This window comes from Crinia signifera, chromosome 4, assembly GCF_055691185.1.
Source record: "Crinia signifera chromosome 4, ASM5569118v1, whole genome shotgun sequence".
NCBI lineage: Eukaryota > Metazoa > Chordata > Amphibia > Anura > Myobatrachidae > Crinia > Crinia signifera.
Genome location: NC_139220.1, coordinates 173,971,691 through 173,990,385, shown reverse-complemented (window position 1 = coordinate 173,990,385; position 18,695 = coordinate 173,971,691). Strand labels below are relative to the sequence as shown.

Genomic DNA, 18,695 nt, shown 5'->3' with positions numbered 1-18,695 from the left:
CAGGATGAACGAAAGAGAAAGCAGCTTACAAAACTTTATATTAACAGTGAAAATAACATTAATAGATGGATGTTGAACATTGTGTGCAAATTACCAACACCAAACTCCCAAATAATACCCCCCCCCCCCCCCCATATCCACTTGGTGATTTACAAAAAAACTTTAGATAAAAAGCATATATAACAGAGCTCACCTCACCAAAAGTGCAGATCTGGAGCAGTATCCTAAGATGCTTTTTAAAATGTAAAGTAAAATACCACCACCACACATTACACTTACAGTATAAACTTAAAACAGATTAAAAGGTCCATACACACTGGGCGATTATGCCCAGCATGTATGGATAGCGATGACCGCTGTCATCGCGGGGGGGAAAGCCGCTAAGTGCATACACACTGAGCGGCTTTCCCCCTGCCCGCCGCAGCACTATGCAAAGCCGTCCACAAAGTCACTCATCTGCTGGTAATACCAGTAGATGACCAGCTTTCCCGGTGATGATGCACATCACCGCTCATCGCTGGGCCGCACACACTGGGTGGCTTTTAGCTGAAGGCCACTCAAACTTGCTGTTTTGAGCGGCGTTCAGCTCATAGTTGCCCAGTGTGTATAGGCCTTTAATCTAATATAGTAAGTTTATTGGTTATTATCTCTCTGTTAGATAAACATATGCAGATGACTATGTCCACCTGCTGGTTTGTGGTCCGGAAGCAGAAGTAATGCCCCCAGAACATAAATGGACTTGTAACCATTTAGCAAGTACAACAACGGGATGCATAACGCATCCAATAGTGGCTAATAAAATATGTATCCCTAAAAGATATAACTAGCTGTTACTGGTTCTATTTATAACAACTAGTTATAAGAATTGCATATAGACATACAAAAAAAACACAATAAAGCATGTTGAAATATAGTAGCCAATACTTACATAAACTCACTAAAGTGGTTATTCTGGTTAATTTGCAAGGCTGCAAATTCGCAGCCTTGCGAGTCCACCAAACCCCACTTTGCGAATGTTGGCCTGGCCGCCACCCATTCGCAGCATGGTTGAGTACCCTGCCCCCCGCCCCACTGCAAGGTTGGATGCGTGCATCCGGCGAACAATCTGTTCACCGTGGCCGCACGCACACAGCACATTAAGAAAACATCGGCCCCGTACGAACGAACGGGCCACTGCGAATGGACATGAATAAGGTCCTAAAAGTCCCACAGACATCGCAGGGGCCCATCCACTGACTTCATGTCTGTTTTTACTGAGTAAGGGACAATTTCAGCATTTCTCCATGGCAATTACATGCAGAAAAAATATGTGGTTCTATATTATATCAATTAAATTCCCCTGTGAAATACGGCATATCTATACACACAGTACACATAAAGAGAGGATTTTCCAGGTGTCCGGCAGTTCTCCCCTTATATAGACAAGTAACGCGACAGTACTATGTAGTAAGCAGAGACACACTACAGCTGGGTGCCGGACGGGGTCCCGACAGGCGGGATCCCGACAGGCATTTACCCGACGGCCACCTGCTATTTTCCCTCGTGGGGGTCCATGACCCCCATAGAGGGAGAATAGAAAAGGTGGCTCGCGTAGGGGCTTAGTTGCGCTCACCATGCTGTCTGGGTCCGGCCATTTGGGATCCCGACTGTCGTACCCCTGTACCACACCCCTATAGCTGTGATTCAGAGGGCATGGAAACTAATGTGAAACTCTGAATTACACACATTTACAATATATAAAAAGTTTTTTTTCTGCCAGTGAATAAATAACCTGTACATAAATGTTATTAAAATGAGGGCAATCCTAAGTAAAAGAAAACCAGCGGAAGTACAATATTCTCACCGGCAGGACTGTGCTATTCTGTGGAGAACGGATGTCGCATCTCTCTTCCTCGGATGTAGATGTTCCTGCAGATATTCCTGGGTATATATAGGTCTCTCCACACAGTATTTTTGTCTCTGGCAAAGGCATTCATCTTCCCCTGAAGCTAGTTCCATAGCACATTTCAGGTCTTGGTTAAGTGAATGTCACTACAGAGTATAACCAGATTTAGTTAGTCACATAACAAGAACAACGATCCTCATGCATATTTATATCAGCCATTATGAGATACTCAAAGACTTACCAATAGCTCTTCCATAAATTATATGGTAACTAATATAAAAGAATGGAGCAATTGTTCACATACTTCTGTGCTGTTCCCAGTTGCTCAGTGAAACATTTTAGGGAAATCACAGAGTAGTCTGATCCAATGAAAGCTCTTTCTGCAGTTTATTTTAAGTAGCCCATGTTACCAAAGGGCGTTACTTACCAGTGGAGACAAAAATATCTATTATCAGTCGCTAAAATATTAGTTAATGAGAAAGCAGATAATCAGTCTCATTCAGAATGATGGGGGTGGAGGTTTGCATCAAATTATTTTCTCTTTATACTGCAACTTCACTTTAGTTAAGACTCAATCCCTCGCAACACTGAAGGCCTGATTTAGCATGAGTTGTAGTTTTGCTAATTACAACTGCTTTCCCTAGCATGCGGGGGGCGCAGTGGCAAACGCAGGATTTTCAGAAGGGGGTTTCCAGAGGGGCGGAGCAAAGCGCGGAGATAGACATTTAGGTGACCCAGTATATGCCGGGTCAGTTAAAGTAATATAGATAGACCAAATGTATATACAGTAAATAATAATAATATATATATATATATATATATATATATATATATATATATATATATATATATATATATATATATATATATATATATATATACATACACACACACACACACACACACGTAGAACCCTGGGCATAGCAATGCATTGGGGCACCTACAGATCCTCCAGCGGTAGGGGTGGGGGAAGCTTTTATGTCCCGCGGGTGGTAGGGGGTATTATATCAACCACTCAGCATGTAGGGCCTGGATCAGTAATTTCCACTAATTACCCCTTTACTGCACAGATGGTGGGAGATGGGGTGGGAGAAGGGGGCATTGGGCTGAATGAAGGGGCCCTGATACATAACTTCCAGGGTGGTAGAGGATGTTTAATATGCAGAGGAGGGGTGTGTAGTGGAGTGGGCTTATTATTCATAATTGTCTGGTGGGAGGACAGCTTGCTTGACTGCAGATATCTCCAGTTCCTGGAAATAGATTTCTTAGATTTTCATACCAGGTGTGTGGAGCTGGAGCAGTAACCAGCTGCTGAAAGGCTGATATCTCTGGTTCTGGGAACAGAAGAGACAAGCTACTAGTGTCCAGCAAAGGGGAAGAGTCCCAGCTTTTGGAATATCCCCTCAGCAAAAACTCCAAGTCAGACAGAACCTGAAATATCTGACTGGGAATAGCAATTAATAGGCTTGGATGGGGACCACTGTTTGAAGTCAGATATCTCCGGTTCCCAAGGGCCGATTTTTAAAATTCTTGTACCCATGGAAAGAGGGGACCCTCAGCTTTCAGCCTTGGGACCTTAGACTCCTAGGGGGGTTTCTGGGTACTCAGAACCCCCCCCTGCGTGCGCTACTGGGGCGCCAAGCACTGGTTCCAGTTAATAGATCTACAGGGTGAAATGTAATAGGGTGAGATATTCAGAAAGTGAGAGATTTGGTAAGAAATCTCCAGGTGTTTTTTAAAGCGGCAATCATTTACTCTGCACAGCCAGTTTGATTTTGAAGTGTAAATGATTACACTTCAAAATCAAACTGGCTGTGCAGAGTAAATGATTGCCGGTTTAAAAAAAACTGGAGATTTCTTACCAAATCTCTCACTTTCTGAATCTCTCATCCTATTACATTTCACCCACAGTGTCTAGATCCGTGATAGCCAACTCCAGTCCTCGAGAGCTACCAACAGTTTACATTTTCTAGATCTCCTAGCTGGGGCACAGGTGCACTCATTACTGACTGACATTATAAAAGATCCACAGGTGGAGATAATGGGGGAAATTTACTAAAGGAAATTTGTAAAAAAAAATAGGTGTATTTGTATCCAGAAATACATTTATTTTTGACATTTACTATCCCGAAAATACGGCAATTCCTAGTCGTATTGATGTGCTATCATAACGAATTGCCATATTTTCGGGATAGTAAATGTCAAAAATAAGTGTATTTCTGGATACAAATACACCTATTTTTTACAAATTTCCTTCAGTAAATTTCCCCCAATTACAGATGGGGTAGTTCCCATCCTTGCTGGTGGGTCGCCAGGATGTCCCCTCTGGCGACCCGCCAGCAGCCTCGCCAGCGAATATACTGAGATGCGCGTGCGTCTCACGCACGTCTCAGTCTCCGTCGCCAGCGCGACGGAAACCCTGTCCGTCTCCGCCTCAGGGAGACGGACAGGGTTAGGGGGGGGTGCGGGCAGGCGGCGGGGACCCCGGGTTACCGCCGGCAAGCCGGCGGGGACCCGGGGGAACGGATGGAAGCGCCGTCGGAAGGGGACGCGCGCATCCCCTTCTCGACATCGCCATGGCGCTGGCGGGGGATGGCGACTGGCGACGCCAGCGCCATCCCCTGCCAGGATGAGACCTACTCCATCTGTACTTCACTTGTGATTCTGTGAGGAGACCTAAAAAACATTAACTGTTGGTCGAGGACTGGAGTTGGCGACCCCAAAAGGTCGACATGTAATAGGATGACAGGGTCAAAATGTCAACAGGCCAAAATGTTGTCAGACGATAGACACGGCAATGTTGACATTCGTTTTTCATGGGTTTTTTTATCGGCTTGTTCTTACTTCACAACCATATCGGCATAGAGGGAAAATATAATAGTGTGTTGAGCGTAGCAAGATATCGAGCCCGAAGCATGGCGAGGGCATCGCACCACTATTTAATTTGGGGTCTAGGTTGATGTTTGTTAACACTGACCAAAAACATTTGAAAAACTCATGTCTACATTTTCATGTCAACATTTCCCATGTCCCATTTCCCATGTCTACCTTTTGACCCTGTCAACTTTTTAGACCTATTGCGACTAAATACGCCGCCCCCATGACACTGCAGCCGCACCTGATGACGCCGGACATCGACGCCAGACACCGCTGGAGACCGCCACCACTGGAGACCGCCACCCCTCCTCCTCTTCACTCCACGGGACAGAGAGGTCGCGATGCTGGCCTCCCGAGTTGGCAAGTATTTATTTTTTCTTCCCACTGTGCCACCAATGTTTGCATTTGGGGGGTGACCCTCACTACACCACCAACGTAATATGAGAAAATGGGGATGCGGTCATTTGGTCGAATGCATTATGGTCGAATGTCATTACATCGAATCCATTAGGTCGAATTGCTAAAAGGTCGACATGATTCTAGGTCGACATGGGAAAAGGTCGAAATGATTCTAGGTCGAAAGGTCATTAGTTCGACAGGTCATTAGGTCGACAAGGTCATTAGTTCGACATTGTCTAGGTCGACATTCACAAAGTCGACATGGGGTTTTTCACTGTTTTTTGAGCCGACATGTGCTGACAGGCGGTATTTCATGCCCTACCATCCACTAGGGCGTGGTGGGAGAATAAAATAGTGTGCCGAGCGTAGCGAGGCACCGTGCCCGACGCATTGCGAGCGCAGCGAGCGATGCGAGGGGATGCAGTGCACTTTAAACTGTGTCCATGTCGACTGTGTTGACATTCAGGTAAAAAAACTGTGAAAAACCCCATGTCGACTTTGTGAATGTCGACCTAGACAATGTCGACCTAATGACCTTTCGACCTAGAATCATTTCGACCTTTTCCCATGTCGACCTAGAATCATGTCGACCTTTTAGCAATTCGACCTAATGGATTCTATGTAATGACATTCGACCATAATGCATTCGACCAAACGATCCCAACCCGAGAAAATGTGTTGCATGCCAGTATATTTTGAGAGTCAATTGCTGTCAAAGTTATGGTTATAGGACTTAACAATTGTTCTCAGGGGGAATTAGACTTTAGGCCCCCATACATTAGGCCGACTTGTCCTAGGGACAAGTCGGACCCAATTTACCTGCGAGCCGCCCGGCAGCTCCCCGGGAGGCTCACATACAATTTGGCACTTGATGTGCCATTTTTTACATGGGATAAATCGCATGCGATTTATCCCATGTAAAAAAACCCGGGGGAGCTGCAGGGCGGTGAGGAGTAGTGGGGGCGGGCAGCGGCGGCGGTGGTGGGGGTGGCCAGCGGTGGTGGGGGCGGGCGGCGGGTGCTGCTGACCTGGCCGGGCAGTGCACTTACACATAGCAGCAGCGGGGACGGGACGCGTAGTGGCGGCTATTAGATTTTTAAAATACTTGTCAAATGACCGGCCGCTCTCTGATTGGCTGAGAGCTCTCCGGCCAATCAGAGAGCGGCCGGTCATTTGACAAGTATTTTAAAAATCTAATAGCCGCCACTACGCGTCCCGTCCACGCTGCTGCTATGTGTAAGTACACTGCCCGGCCAGGTCAGTCAGCAGCACTCGCCGGCGCTCAGGGACCCGCTGCCCGCCCCACTGCTCCCCCGGTGTCTGCATGCATATGCCTGTCAGGTGGCATACAGGGAGGTCGGACGTGATCGTATGTACAGACCGTCCGACCTCCCTGATCCGGTCCGATGCGCACGGGACCGCGCATCGGATCGGATCAGATATCACACACCTACGATTTTGGGCTGATTTCACCCGATTATCGGCACAAAGTGCCGAAATCGGATGAAATCGTCCCAAAATCGCATAGTGTATGGGGGCCTTTAGTGTCAGGTTGATTCTAATGTATGCCATTCTCTGCTTTATATAAAGCGGTTTCTTGCTAAAAAAACAAAACAAAGATCTCTCCGTGTGTAGGGCCCTTAACTCCTTAACAGACTCCTCATCCATTGTGAGGGTTGGGATCATTTGGTCTACAGCATTATGGTCGACACCATTAGGTCGACATGGGAAAAGGTCAACATGGGTCTAGGTTGAAAGTTCATTAGTTTGAAAGGTCGTTAGTTCGACATGTCATTAGCTCGACAATGTCTAGGTCGACAGTCAAAAGGTCGACGTGGGGTTTTTCACTGTTTTTTTTTTTTACCTGAATGTCAACACAGTCAACATGGACACAGTTTAAAGTGTACCGCATCCCCTCGCAATGTGTCGGGCACACTATTTTCTCCCACCGCGCCCTAGTGGATGGTAGGGCATGAATCACCGCCTGTCGGCACATGTAGGCTCAAAAAAACAGTGAAAAACCCCATGTCGACCTAGACACTGTCGAACTAATGACCTGTCAAACTAATGACCTTTCCCCATGTCGACCTAATGGTGTCGACCTAATGACCGCATCCCCATTGTGATTGCTTTCAGAAATTCCATAGTCTTCCATCCCAATCTGCCCCGATTTACATAAAGGCACTCAACCAAATATAAATTGCTGGGTTTTTTTTGTGATACAATGGAAATGAACACAGATTCTAAACTTGCAGGTCATCAACAGTATATTTATGCACTTGTAGAGCTACAAGGACAAATCGGTAAACAGAAACAGAAATACTGGGAGAAGGTCAATAGCTGTATTTATGTGATCCTGCTGCACAAACAGGTTATGTCCTTTTTTCAGAAACATTTTACTTTTAGGTAATACATAAACGTAGCCAGGATGTGTTTATCAGGCTTTTTCAAACCTATTAAAATATTGTCCATTCCAGAGAAAGTACAGTGCCATTGTGCATTGCCTGGAAACGAACCACACTACTAAAATACAATAAAAGTAAAAATATAACTCCCTACCTCTGATTCCTCTTTTCTATTTGGTTCTATAACAGATGACTTATCTATAATGGTAATTGGAAACCGTGATAAAACGAGGTAGGATGGCCCTGCTCACAAGCTTACAATATATAATACAGGTTGAGTCTCCCTTGTCCGTGTATTCCAAAATCCAAAATATTCAGAAAACTGTGGTTTTCAGAATATTTCGGGGTTGCGCCTCCCCCCACCACAAGTTTGTTCATACTTACCACGGTGTCCACAGCGCCCCTCGGAATCCTCTTCAGTGGCATCCCCGTTCCCAAGGATGCATTGCACTGGAGATGTCCCCGGGGCAGCCCATGGACTGGAGATTCCGAAGGCCGACATGGACCCCGGGGATACCCTGGACGTCAGGGGAAACATCGAGGTATATGTTTTTATGTGCACGTCCAGCCGCTGTGTGCGAGTGCCCACAGTGCTCACACACAGAAGTCTGGGCCGTGGGCACGGAGGGGCGTAGGGAGGCGGACCGGGAGATTTGCCAATGGTAATGCCTAGTGTTATTGCTGGGAGTTCCCATGGTAATTTCCCGATGACGCGGGTGGGCAGCTGATGTCAGCTGCCCGCCCTGTTCTCACACAGGGAACCCGCAGATAGAGGTGTCTCAGATCTGTGAGCGCGGAAGAAATCATTTGATGGTCGGTGACCATCAAATGATTTCTCCCCCGAACCCAAGGCTGCGAATGGATGATTATGCAAATCATCCATTCGCATGCCTGCGCGAGTTAAGAGGGGGGGAATAATGTATATAAGGGGCTTGACTGTGTAGCATAACATGAGTAACAGATAGTACTATGCGTCGTGATGTGACAAACAGATACTACCTTGCAGCGTCATGTGAATTATGGACCATGGATACTTCCGTGAGGCATTATGTGAATAACACATACTACCGTGTGGCATCATTTAAATAACGTATACTACCGTGCAGCATCATGTGAATAACACATACTACCGTGTGGCATCATTTAAATAACGTATACTACCGTGCAGCATCATGTGAATAACAGATACTACTGTGTGGCACCATGTGATTAACGGATACTACCAAGTGGCGTAATGTGAATACGGATACTACCGTGCGGCATCATGTGTATACGGATACTACCGTGCGGCATCATGTGAATACGGATACTACCGTGCAGCATCATGTGAATACGGATAATACCGTGCGGCATCATGTGAATAATGGATACTACTGTGCGGCATCATGTGAATAACGGATACTGCTCTGAAGTGTCATGTGACTAAAGGATACTACTGTATCCCTGTAGCTTTTGCACACGTCATAAGCACACACTGGGCCAGATTTACTAAGCGTGAAAAGTGATAAAATGGAGATTGATAAATCATCAGCTCCAAACTGCCATGTCACAGGCTGTGTTTGAAAAACGACAAGTAGGAACTGATTGGTTGGTGTTTAATCAGTCTCCATTTTATCTCGTTTCAAGGCTTAGTACATCTCGTCCACTGTCACTAATTAGAATATGGGGGTGGTGCCACCAGTTCTGGCACAGGGCACCATGGCATAAAATGAACACTGCATTGTGTGGAGTTTATACATTTTCCACATGTCTGTATTGTTTTTATCTCTAATAAATACACATTTCAATAACATAGATTGCTGTTCTACAAATTCACCTTACATTTGTGGGCTAGAGACATGGCTACATTGGGCAATGACAGAAGTGAATGGGTAACCATCCTCTGTCAGTGCTACATATGTTAGTGTGGGTGTGGTATAGGGTTCCGACAGTCGGGATCCCGACAGTCATTAGCCCGTTGTTGGGATCACGACTGGCCGGACTCAGACAGCATGGTGAGCGCAACAAAGCCCCTTGCGGGCACGGTGGCTCGATACGCTCGCCACCTATTCCATTCTCCCTCTATGGGGGTCGTGGATCCCCATGAGGGAGAATAGCTGGTGGCCATCGGGAACCCGTCTATCGGTGTTTTAACGGTCGGGATCCCGACTGTCGGGACCCCGTCTGGCACCCATTAGTGGAACATGTGATCTAGAATATTGATACTACAAATACTTGGTCAATTTTATCACATACAATGTCCTTATAAACTGTAGCATACTATAGAAAAATAAGCCTACATATCAATAGCTTTTGTGTTAGAAAAGAGGAACCTTGAACATGTAAATGTGCACTAGTGAATTATCTGTAGTCCTCATAGCTGTAGTAGGAGATTACTGATCACCTGGAACTGCTGAGAGATGGGTGACATGCTACAGACACATTAGCTAACAGGTTCACTTAGGTCACATACCTTAATACTGGATGAAGTCTCCTTTCCCTTTTATTGGCCGCACAGTAGCTGTCAGCTCCTTACCGTAGTTACAATTTAACCTCAGCAGCAGCAGTCCCACTTCTGACTTGGGTAACTATCAGCTCCTTGAAATGTGATAAGAAACCAGTACGCCTGTGTAACAGTGTAAGTGACAGAGCTCTCACGGGGATGACTGGATAATGTAGTTCTCTACTTGTAAAAACAAGCAACGAAACAGGCACATGAAATACAATACCCACAATGCACCACACTCGAGTTAAAGGTTAGTCTGGGAGTGATATTGTTGGCTCCTCCTCGTTACTTGTGTGAATGTGATCTGTACAACAGGGGAATCTGTGTGTGTCTGTGTCATGGTGAAATGGTTGCAACTGCCTGTAATGTCACCATAGCAGTAGTAATGCGTTTATTGGGTATACCATTCGTTGCAAGCATTTATTTGGTCATTGTTTATGGTGTACTAATTGTATAGTTATTGTAATGAGAGATGCAGTTTTGTCTAAATATTTTCATGATGCATTTGTATTAATAATCTTGGGAATAGTTTCAGACATTTTTTCCAAAATTATAAAGGTTTTTAAATGTCTACATTCAAGTATACTTCGGCTGATATGAGATTACTTGTAGGTAATGTGCTTGGTGTGTTCTGCTGTGTTTGGAGGGCAAGCAATGTAGGAAAGACTGTGACTGGAAATCATGTGCTTCCAATGACTATTTAAAATCCTTTATTACATGATTAAAGCAGGAAGTTGGGCAATGTGCTACATGGGTGTTCAGAATGCACAGTTTCCTGTAATACAAGGGCTGTTCCCTTATTCAATTATTCTTTTTCTTTATCACATGACATTTATTAAGAGTAGTTACAGTTATTTCCTTTGCTGCTGAGGATTTTTCACAACTGTTGATGCCATTCTTTGACATGTGTGCTCCATGTTAATATCGCTGATCTTTCCGTTTGTAGGATCCACACAAGTTATACTTTTGTAATTTTTTTTTTTTTCTTCAGAAGACTTGGTAAATTCAGTAAACACCGTTAAGGGGGAATCTAATGAATGTAATTCGGAATCAGCTAATTTTAACGCTTTATCGATTATTTTTGCCAAATAGCTACAACTACTTTCTCATCTTCGTGGCCACAGCTTACACTATGGAACTTACGTAGCGTAACCCGAACCACCCTGGGTCCACGCCACCCTCCTGTGCCCATGCCACCATCTATTACCTTTAGTAAAGTTATGGCGAGTGAAGCAAGACACAGAGCCCTAAGCATAGCGAGCAAACACTGGCGCTATTCTGAAAGCGGCTAACGTAACTGGCATAAGCTGTGGCTGCAAAGATAAGGAAGTACCAAATCTTTTATGTACTCTCAATGCAATTCTGCCATTAGGCAACATCAGACCGACCATTACCATCTGGTGGTGAAAATGGAGTACTACAGCCATGAGGAAAAACAAAAAATTATTTTAACCCTTTGAGTGCCAGCATCTCTGTGAGAGATGCGCAAAAATATTGGCTAATAATGCCAAAAGATTATATTTCCTATAAAAGGTAAACATTACAGTTCAGTTTGATGAATAAAAATGTTTGCTTGGCAATTTTGACAACAATTTTGACAAATTCACTTGGCACTCAAAGGGTTAATTGACAAAGGCAATGTGACAGATAAAGGCTAATTATTTTCACAGCTTTTTCCCACACAGGATGATAAATTAATTACCCAGTTAGTCTATTTTTTTTTCAACCAGGTCAAATAAAATGTAACCAAGATAGCCCAAAAATGTCTTGCTTCTGAAATATCAAGAAAATTATTTCTGTTTTCTTTACAAACACTACAATGAATTACTTTGCGGTTCTTGTTTCTAATCCACCTCCCACACTTAGGCCACACCCCAAAATTTTACCGGGTCCGGCATTCCTCTTGGCTGCCCTGCATATAATCATGGCCCATACTATGGTTCAAGCACTGCAGCAAATGCACAAAACTCATTGTTTTGCACTTAGTGTTTAGGCACCACTAGTGCATTTGATTACCTCAAAGTGTTTATGCACCAGTGGTGCATTTTGTTTAACCCAAAGTGTTTGTGCACCATTGCTTGGGCATTGGTTTGCACTTAAAGTGTTTATGCACAACTGGTTGAGAGCGGCGGTGCGGGGCGTTTTTAGTTGGCTGCAAGTGCACAGTGTGATGTGCAGCGTGACCTCTGACAACATCTCGCTGTGCGTCTGAGCAGCACAGTGCACAGCCGGGCAGCATCTGGGCGAGTGCTCAGACGCTGCCCAGCAGTAGACTAGTCCAGAGTTAGCCAACCCTAGCCTTTGAGAGCTACCAACAGTTCACATTTTCCAGACAACCTAGCTGCTGCACAGCTGCACTCATTAATCACTGACACATTTTAAAAGATACACAGATGGAGCTAATTAGCTCACTTGTGATTCTGTGAGGAGACCTGCAAAACATGCACTGTTGGTAGCTCTCAAGGTCTAGGGATGGCTACCCCAGGACTAGTCTAATCCCGACGTCCCGGGATTGGAAGCTCCAATCCCGGGATTCAAATCCCGGCAATTTTTGGGGCCAATCCCGGGATTGGCCACTTTAGTGCCAACCTGGGATGTCCCTTATACCCCTTTTCCACTAGCAGAAATAACCCGGTAATCTCCACGGGGACGCACATCTACCCGGGTTTTTCTGCTAGTGGAAATGCTCCCTGTCAAATAACCCAGTTTGGATTCCCCTGCAATCCTACCCAGGTAATGATCAGGGTAGCACCCGGTTTGCACCTGGGTTCAGGGTTAGTGGAAACGCTCCCAACCCGGTATATTTGAAAAACAGAGCTGATTGGAGCTTCTGAAGCATTGTTATGTGCATTTTGTATATGTTTATGTGCACTTTTTACATGTCTAGGTACACAAATGGCTCAGGTATACTGCAAACAACAGTTTTCACAATAGTTTTACGTGTCATGTGTGAAGACACTTTTGAAAAGGTTTCATATTGAATATTTGGGACTAAAATAAAAGCACAAACTTTTTAAAATAAATATTTTTAGTCTCTTTTTTTAATCAGAAAATGTTTTGTTTAATGGTGGCCCTTTTGGGTAATGGTGGCCCTGTTTTGGGACATCTCCCTTGGTAAAGCCCTTTAAAAAGGCCTTTTTTTATATAATCTATAGGAAAAAACTGGCCTTACCCGGGTTAAGTGTAAACGGGGCTGATCCAGCAATTTACTGGGTAGCACTGTAGTGGAAATGTGTCTTAAACCCAGGTCCAACCCGGTATTGATCCGGGTACAAATTACCGGGTCTGACCGGAAAAAGGGGTATTATTTAAAAGCATGTGTGTACGGGGCCAAACCCAGGAATGTCCCTGAAATTTAATTCCTGGGTTGCTCTCTGCATTTCTGGTGTGAAAGGGGTATAAGTGTGAAAGGGGGTATAAGGGGTGATGAAGAATGTTTATACATAAACAGCGTTACGAGTGTGGAATAAGTTACAGTACATGTTTACAAAATGATAAAAGAAACAAATGGAACAGAAAGTTGTGCTATGTACAAAGGACTAACAAAGTTTCTCAGTCCAGTTAATAATCACCCTTTAGTTACTTAAAAGTATCCATCAAAAATGAATCTCTAATGTTTGCACATATACATTGCAACATAAACCAATCATTAGTAACAATATATCTGCAATCTATGTTGAATAGTTCTGCCCTACCCAAACACAGACTGTATAAAAGGCTACTAAAGCAAGCCCTCGTGACAAGCTGAGGTTATATATATAAGTGATAATAAACAGGGACCCTTCAGAAGTGCTGCTCTTAATACATTGAGCACAGATTGGGGACCCCTTTCTATTATATATATATATATATATATATATATATATATATATATATATATATATATATATATATATATATATATATATATATAAAACAGCCAGGTAGTGGTAGCACTCGCTATAAAGAAATTTTCAGACGGACAAAGGTTCTGCCAACGTTTCGAAGCTCTTTGTGTCCTGAAGAAGAAGCATACATTAAAGAGCTTCGAAACGTTGGCAGAACCTTTGTCCGTCTGAAAATTTCTTTATAGCGAGTGCTACCACTACCTGGCTGTTTATGTTGGATCCTTGAGGGGATACCATGGCAGGCACCGCACCTGACTTCAGCTAAGGAGTGCTGCTCCGACTTGTTGTCTATATATATATATATATATATATATATATATATACTCCAAACAGAAAAGAGCACTCAGGAGACTTTTCATAGATACAACATCCACTGTATTACGGTATGAACAGCCGTTTTTGGGGCCGCAGCCCCTTTGTCAGATACCTACAGCCAGGCGTTTGGCCAGGGGTCAGGAGGATGGAAAATGTGAAAAAAAAAGTGAGTGGATATATGTGGACTGTACAGTGGGGATGTGATTACATAGGAAAGGTATATGAAGGTTAAGTGGCCGGTTCTGGAATTTGATAAGCTTTCCTGAAGAGGTAAGTTTTCAGGGAGTGCTTGTAGGTTTGGAGACTGGAGGAGAGTCTTATTGTGCATGGGAGAGCATTCCACAGAGGAAATGTGAGCGAGTAATGAGTGCGGATGAGAGACATAGATCATGGGGTCGTGTTGGATGATATTTTGAGATAAGAGAAGATGTTGGTGTAGTTTGGTTTATGGCTTTATGTGTGAGTAAAATAATTTTGTATTGAATACTGTATAATACAGGTAACCAATGAAGTGACTGACAGAGTAGCTTTGCAGACGATGAACGTCTGGCTAGGTAGATTAGCCTCTCGCAGCTGCATTCATGATGGTCTGTAGTGGTGAGAGTCTGTATTGGGGAAGGCCAATAAGGAGACTATTGCATGCGTGAGATGATGAGAGCATGGATTAGAGTTTTTGCAGTGTCTTGTGTTAGGTAAGGGTGAATTTTTAATATGTTTTTTTATGTGCATGTGGCGTGATTTCGAGACAGATTGAATGTGGGGTACAAAGGAAAGTTCAGAGTTAATTCTGGTGGTGTATTGACCATCATTTCTGCTAAATTGGTTCCTTCAAGAACTGACCAAAGGTGCTGTGCATACATGGGGATATAGAGGAATGCCTAACAGATGCACCTGCCAGTGGTGATAAAAGGGTTACCAGTAAAATTGGGAGCCATTGGTACCTCCAAACCTCCTCATCTGCTGTACTTAGACCGTGACTTTCCGCTAATGCAGGAGGCAATTCGCTGGCAGAACGTTGGTGGGCATACGGAGGAGGAGGGGTCCTAGGAACCATGATCTACAGGATGCCAAAGTTATGTGACTGTAAAATCCTCCTTAGACAGTAAGCAACATTATGGGGGGGGGGGGGTAAACGACATGTGGCACATTGGTCTTCCATTGGAAGTTTGGGAGTGACCACCAGTATAATGAAAATATAAAAAAATGCCTTTGAAAATGTTGTAGAGGTAAATGCTAATGTAAGTACGGCATTTCCACCAGAAGGGGTACCATATTGCTTTGAAAAATGATGCCTATTTACAAGATAAAAGAGTAGACTATTTGGTTTCCTTGGAAACATAAGCAGATGCTAATGAGGGCATCTCACACTTATCTGCAGGGTGGGCATTTAGGAAAGGAGAAAACTATCCAGCATATACAGTTATGGTTCTTTTGGCCCAGTATTCATGCGGCAGTAAAGAAATATTGTCAAGAATGCCCAGTGTCAGAAGACAGTAGCCTGGGCAGAATTTAGGGTGCCCTTGCCTATAATCTCCCTGCCTTTTCAGTGAATTGGGATGGATTTCATAGGGCTAGTGGAGAAATCTGCTTGTGGGCATCAGTACATATTAGTAGTGTTTGATTATGCCACCAGATACCCAGAAGCCATGCCACTACATAATATGAAGTCTAGCATTATTGTCCAAGAATTGCTAGCTCTAAAGACCCAGTTGGGAATACCAAAAGAGATCCTGGCAGACCAAGATACCGCTTTTGTCTGAAAATGAATGAACTAACTTTTTTTTTTCTGTTAGGTGTGGGTCGAATTACTACTTCAATGTATAACCAACTAACAGACGGCCTAGTTGAACTTTTTTTTACTGAACTGTTAAAAAAATGATGAAAAGGGCATTGTCTCAAGAAAAGTGTGATGGGTACCTACTCCTAATATATCTGACATTTGGAGTTTAAGAGTTATCCTAAGCCTCTTTGTGGTTCAGCTCCTAATTTCTATACATCTATAACATTGTTCAGTTTGTGGCCAAACTGTATGACCATTTAAGGCAAGTTGAGCCACTTCTGAATGAGCACATGAACAGTGCTCAGCAGCGGCAAAAACATAGTTATGATTTGACTGCAGTTAACTGGTCCGTCAAAACAGGACATAAGGCATTAGTTCTCAAATCCACCACTGAAAGTAAAATGTGTGCCCAGTGGGGAGGCCCTTGTGAGGTCATAGAGGCAGCAGGACATGTTAATTATAGGGTTTGCCAAAAGTGTAAACAGATGAAAACCCAAATCTACCTTCTGAATTTACATAACAATTAACTGTCTTTAGTGGTCATGAAAAACCCAGATTTTCAGGTTCCTATGGAAGTCACTTTGAATCCCAGCCAGAAACAACAAGTTATACCAGGATGTGTTCTCAGCCAGTCAAGGCAAAACTCAAATTATACAACATGATATTATTACTCCACATGGGGTGGTAATAAAACAGAGGCTATATTGCATACCTGAGGCCAAAAGAACAGCAATAAAGTGGTATCCCTAATTTCTATTATCCCAGAGAGCCTATTAGACACACTCGCATGTCGATGGGCTCACACTAATCAGAATAAGAATCATCTTTATTGGCCAGGTATACTTGCGTATGCTTGGAATTTTTTGTGGTAACAGTGCAGCATCAAGCAGGAACCAAAGGGGGGTGGGAAGAGAGGCATAAACATACATCACATACATTTCACATATATCTAGAACAGTTCGAGTTAGTATTTAGTATTTGGTACGTTCAATACTGTTTAGTTGGTGGACAGCTATTGGGAAGAAGCCTTTTGTAGTTCTTGTTGTCTTTGCTAGGATGGACCTAAAACGTCTGCCTGATGGAAGGGGTTCAAACAGGTTGTGGCTAGGGTGTAGCTTGTCCACCAAGATCTTTCCTGCACGCTTATTGACCCTAGCTAGGTATAGTTCTTGGACAGTGGGGAGCTCCGCCCCAATGATCTTTTCTGCCATCCTCACCACTCTTTGCAACCTTCGTCTGTTGTTCTCGTTTGCTCCTCCGAACCAGATTGTGATCGAGGAGCAAAGGACAGACTCTACTATGGCAGTGTAGAAGATGAGCAGCATAATCACCATATATCGATGAGCATGGCTATATCTGTACAAGCAGAATTTAGTTAACATCCTTTTATGGTTTATTAGTAATTTGAATATATATATAATAACAATTATGTTAGAAATGTTACAGTCTGAGTTGTAGCAAGGAGAAATCAAATGCTTTCAACTTTTGAAATGTACTTATTAAATGAAAACTTTATATCTATATTCCTTAGGTTCAGCTGCATTCAATGCAGATCAGTTGTCAGCAATGGCAGAGCTTGTGGGTTGTGGGCCCAAGTGCAAACATATAATGTAGGCCCTTCCTATTCTACCCAAACCAAGTTTACAATATGCAACATGGCAGTGGGTAGCAGGCAGAGGAATAGGATGACAGTGTAAGGCAAGGGGAGGCAGAGTGTGACAGGGAGAAAGAGTGGGTGACTTGGACAAGCACAAGCTCCTGCGCGGTGCAGAGAACAGGGGGCATGTACCTTCATGGAGGCTTCTGCTCTGTTGTTAACAGCCCCCTTGGCTTTCCTGAGTTTGGCACTCTGTCAAACATACTCTGACCGTGCCAATTACACCGGTTGTGATCTGCCTTTAATTCACAGACATAAATGAATCATAAAAAAATGTACAGCTGTCTGTTGGAGGCAGTATGTGACTGTGATCAACAGCACTCAGAGGTGACAGGACTCTAATATCAAACAGGAACACAAGGTCATCCCTGTCTCTCTAAGGTAAGGGCCAGGTCCCAGTGGGACCCACCTTGCTCCCTGCACTGGGCCATTCATTGCTCAAAATAGTCTGTGGAAGGCCAGGGGATGGTTTGGGCCCCTTAGTCCCCTAATCTTTTACTACTCTACTAACATTTTTCATTATGATGTATACTATGCTTGGATGGTTGTCAATAACTACTGTAAATATATATTGGAAATATTAATTTTGGGAAATTTATATCATGCTTGGCTATTACTTTGCTTTCCAAAGCTTCCAAAAGGACGAGATCCCTTTCTACATGTTCAAGCTGTTGGCTTTCCCTTAAGGAATATTGAGGGTGATTCTGGTTTCTCTGCAAAGGCAAACTCCTTTAATGGACAAAACCATGTACACTGCAGGTGGGGCTGATGTAACATGTGCAGATTAGATTCAGTTTGAATACAACCTACCCAAATGTAACTCTCTGCACATGTTTAGTGTTCATTCTAGCACCCGCCATCCTTGAAAACCCATGCAGTTCCTCTTCCCTGCCTGGGGTGTCGTTGTGTGCTGTGGTGTTTCTAGCACAGGTCTGGTTTGCATATCAGTGCTGATATACAGACCACACTGGGCTAGAAGCACTACAGCAGACATCGACACCCCAG

The 18,695-nt window shown here is 43.8% G+C and overlaps 1 protein-coding gene across 3 annotated transcripts in view; it reads right to left on the bottom strand.

The window, feature by feature from the left end:
- Positions 1 to 10,234, bottom strand: part of SLC26A5 (solute carrier family 26 member 5) — an 84,053-nt gene extending 73,819 nt beyond the window's left edge. Inside the window, exons 1-2 of one of the 3 annotated variants that reach the window (XM_083183024.1) lie at positions 10,019 to 10,234; positions 1,844 to 2,031 (exon numbers count right to left, since the gene is read on the bottom strand). In XM_083183024.1, coding sequence (XP_083039150.1) covers positions 1,844 to 1,998 — 155 coding nt within the window. In that variant the 5' untranslated portion in view covers positions 1,999 to 2,031; positions 10,019 to 10,234. The remainder of the gene's footprint in view (positions 1 to 1,843; positions 2,032 to 10,018) is intronic. The other 2 variants (XM_083183023.1, XM_083183021.1) reach the window with 2 other exon arrangements.
- Between the last annotated feature and the right edge of the window lie 8,461 nt (positions 10,235 to 18,695).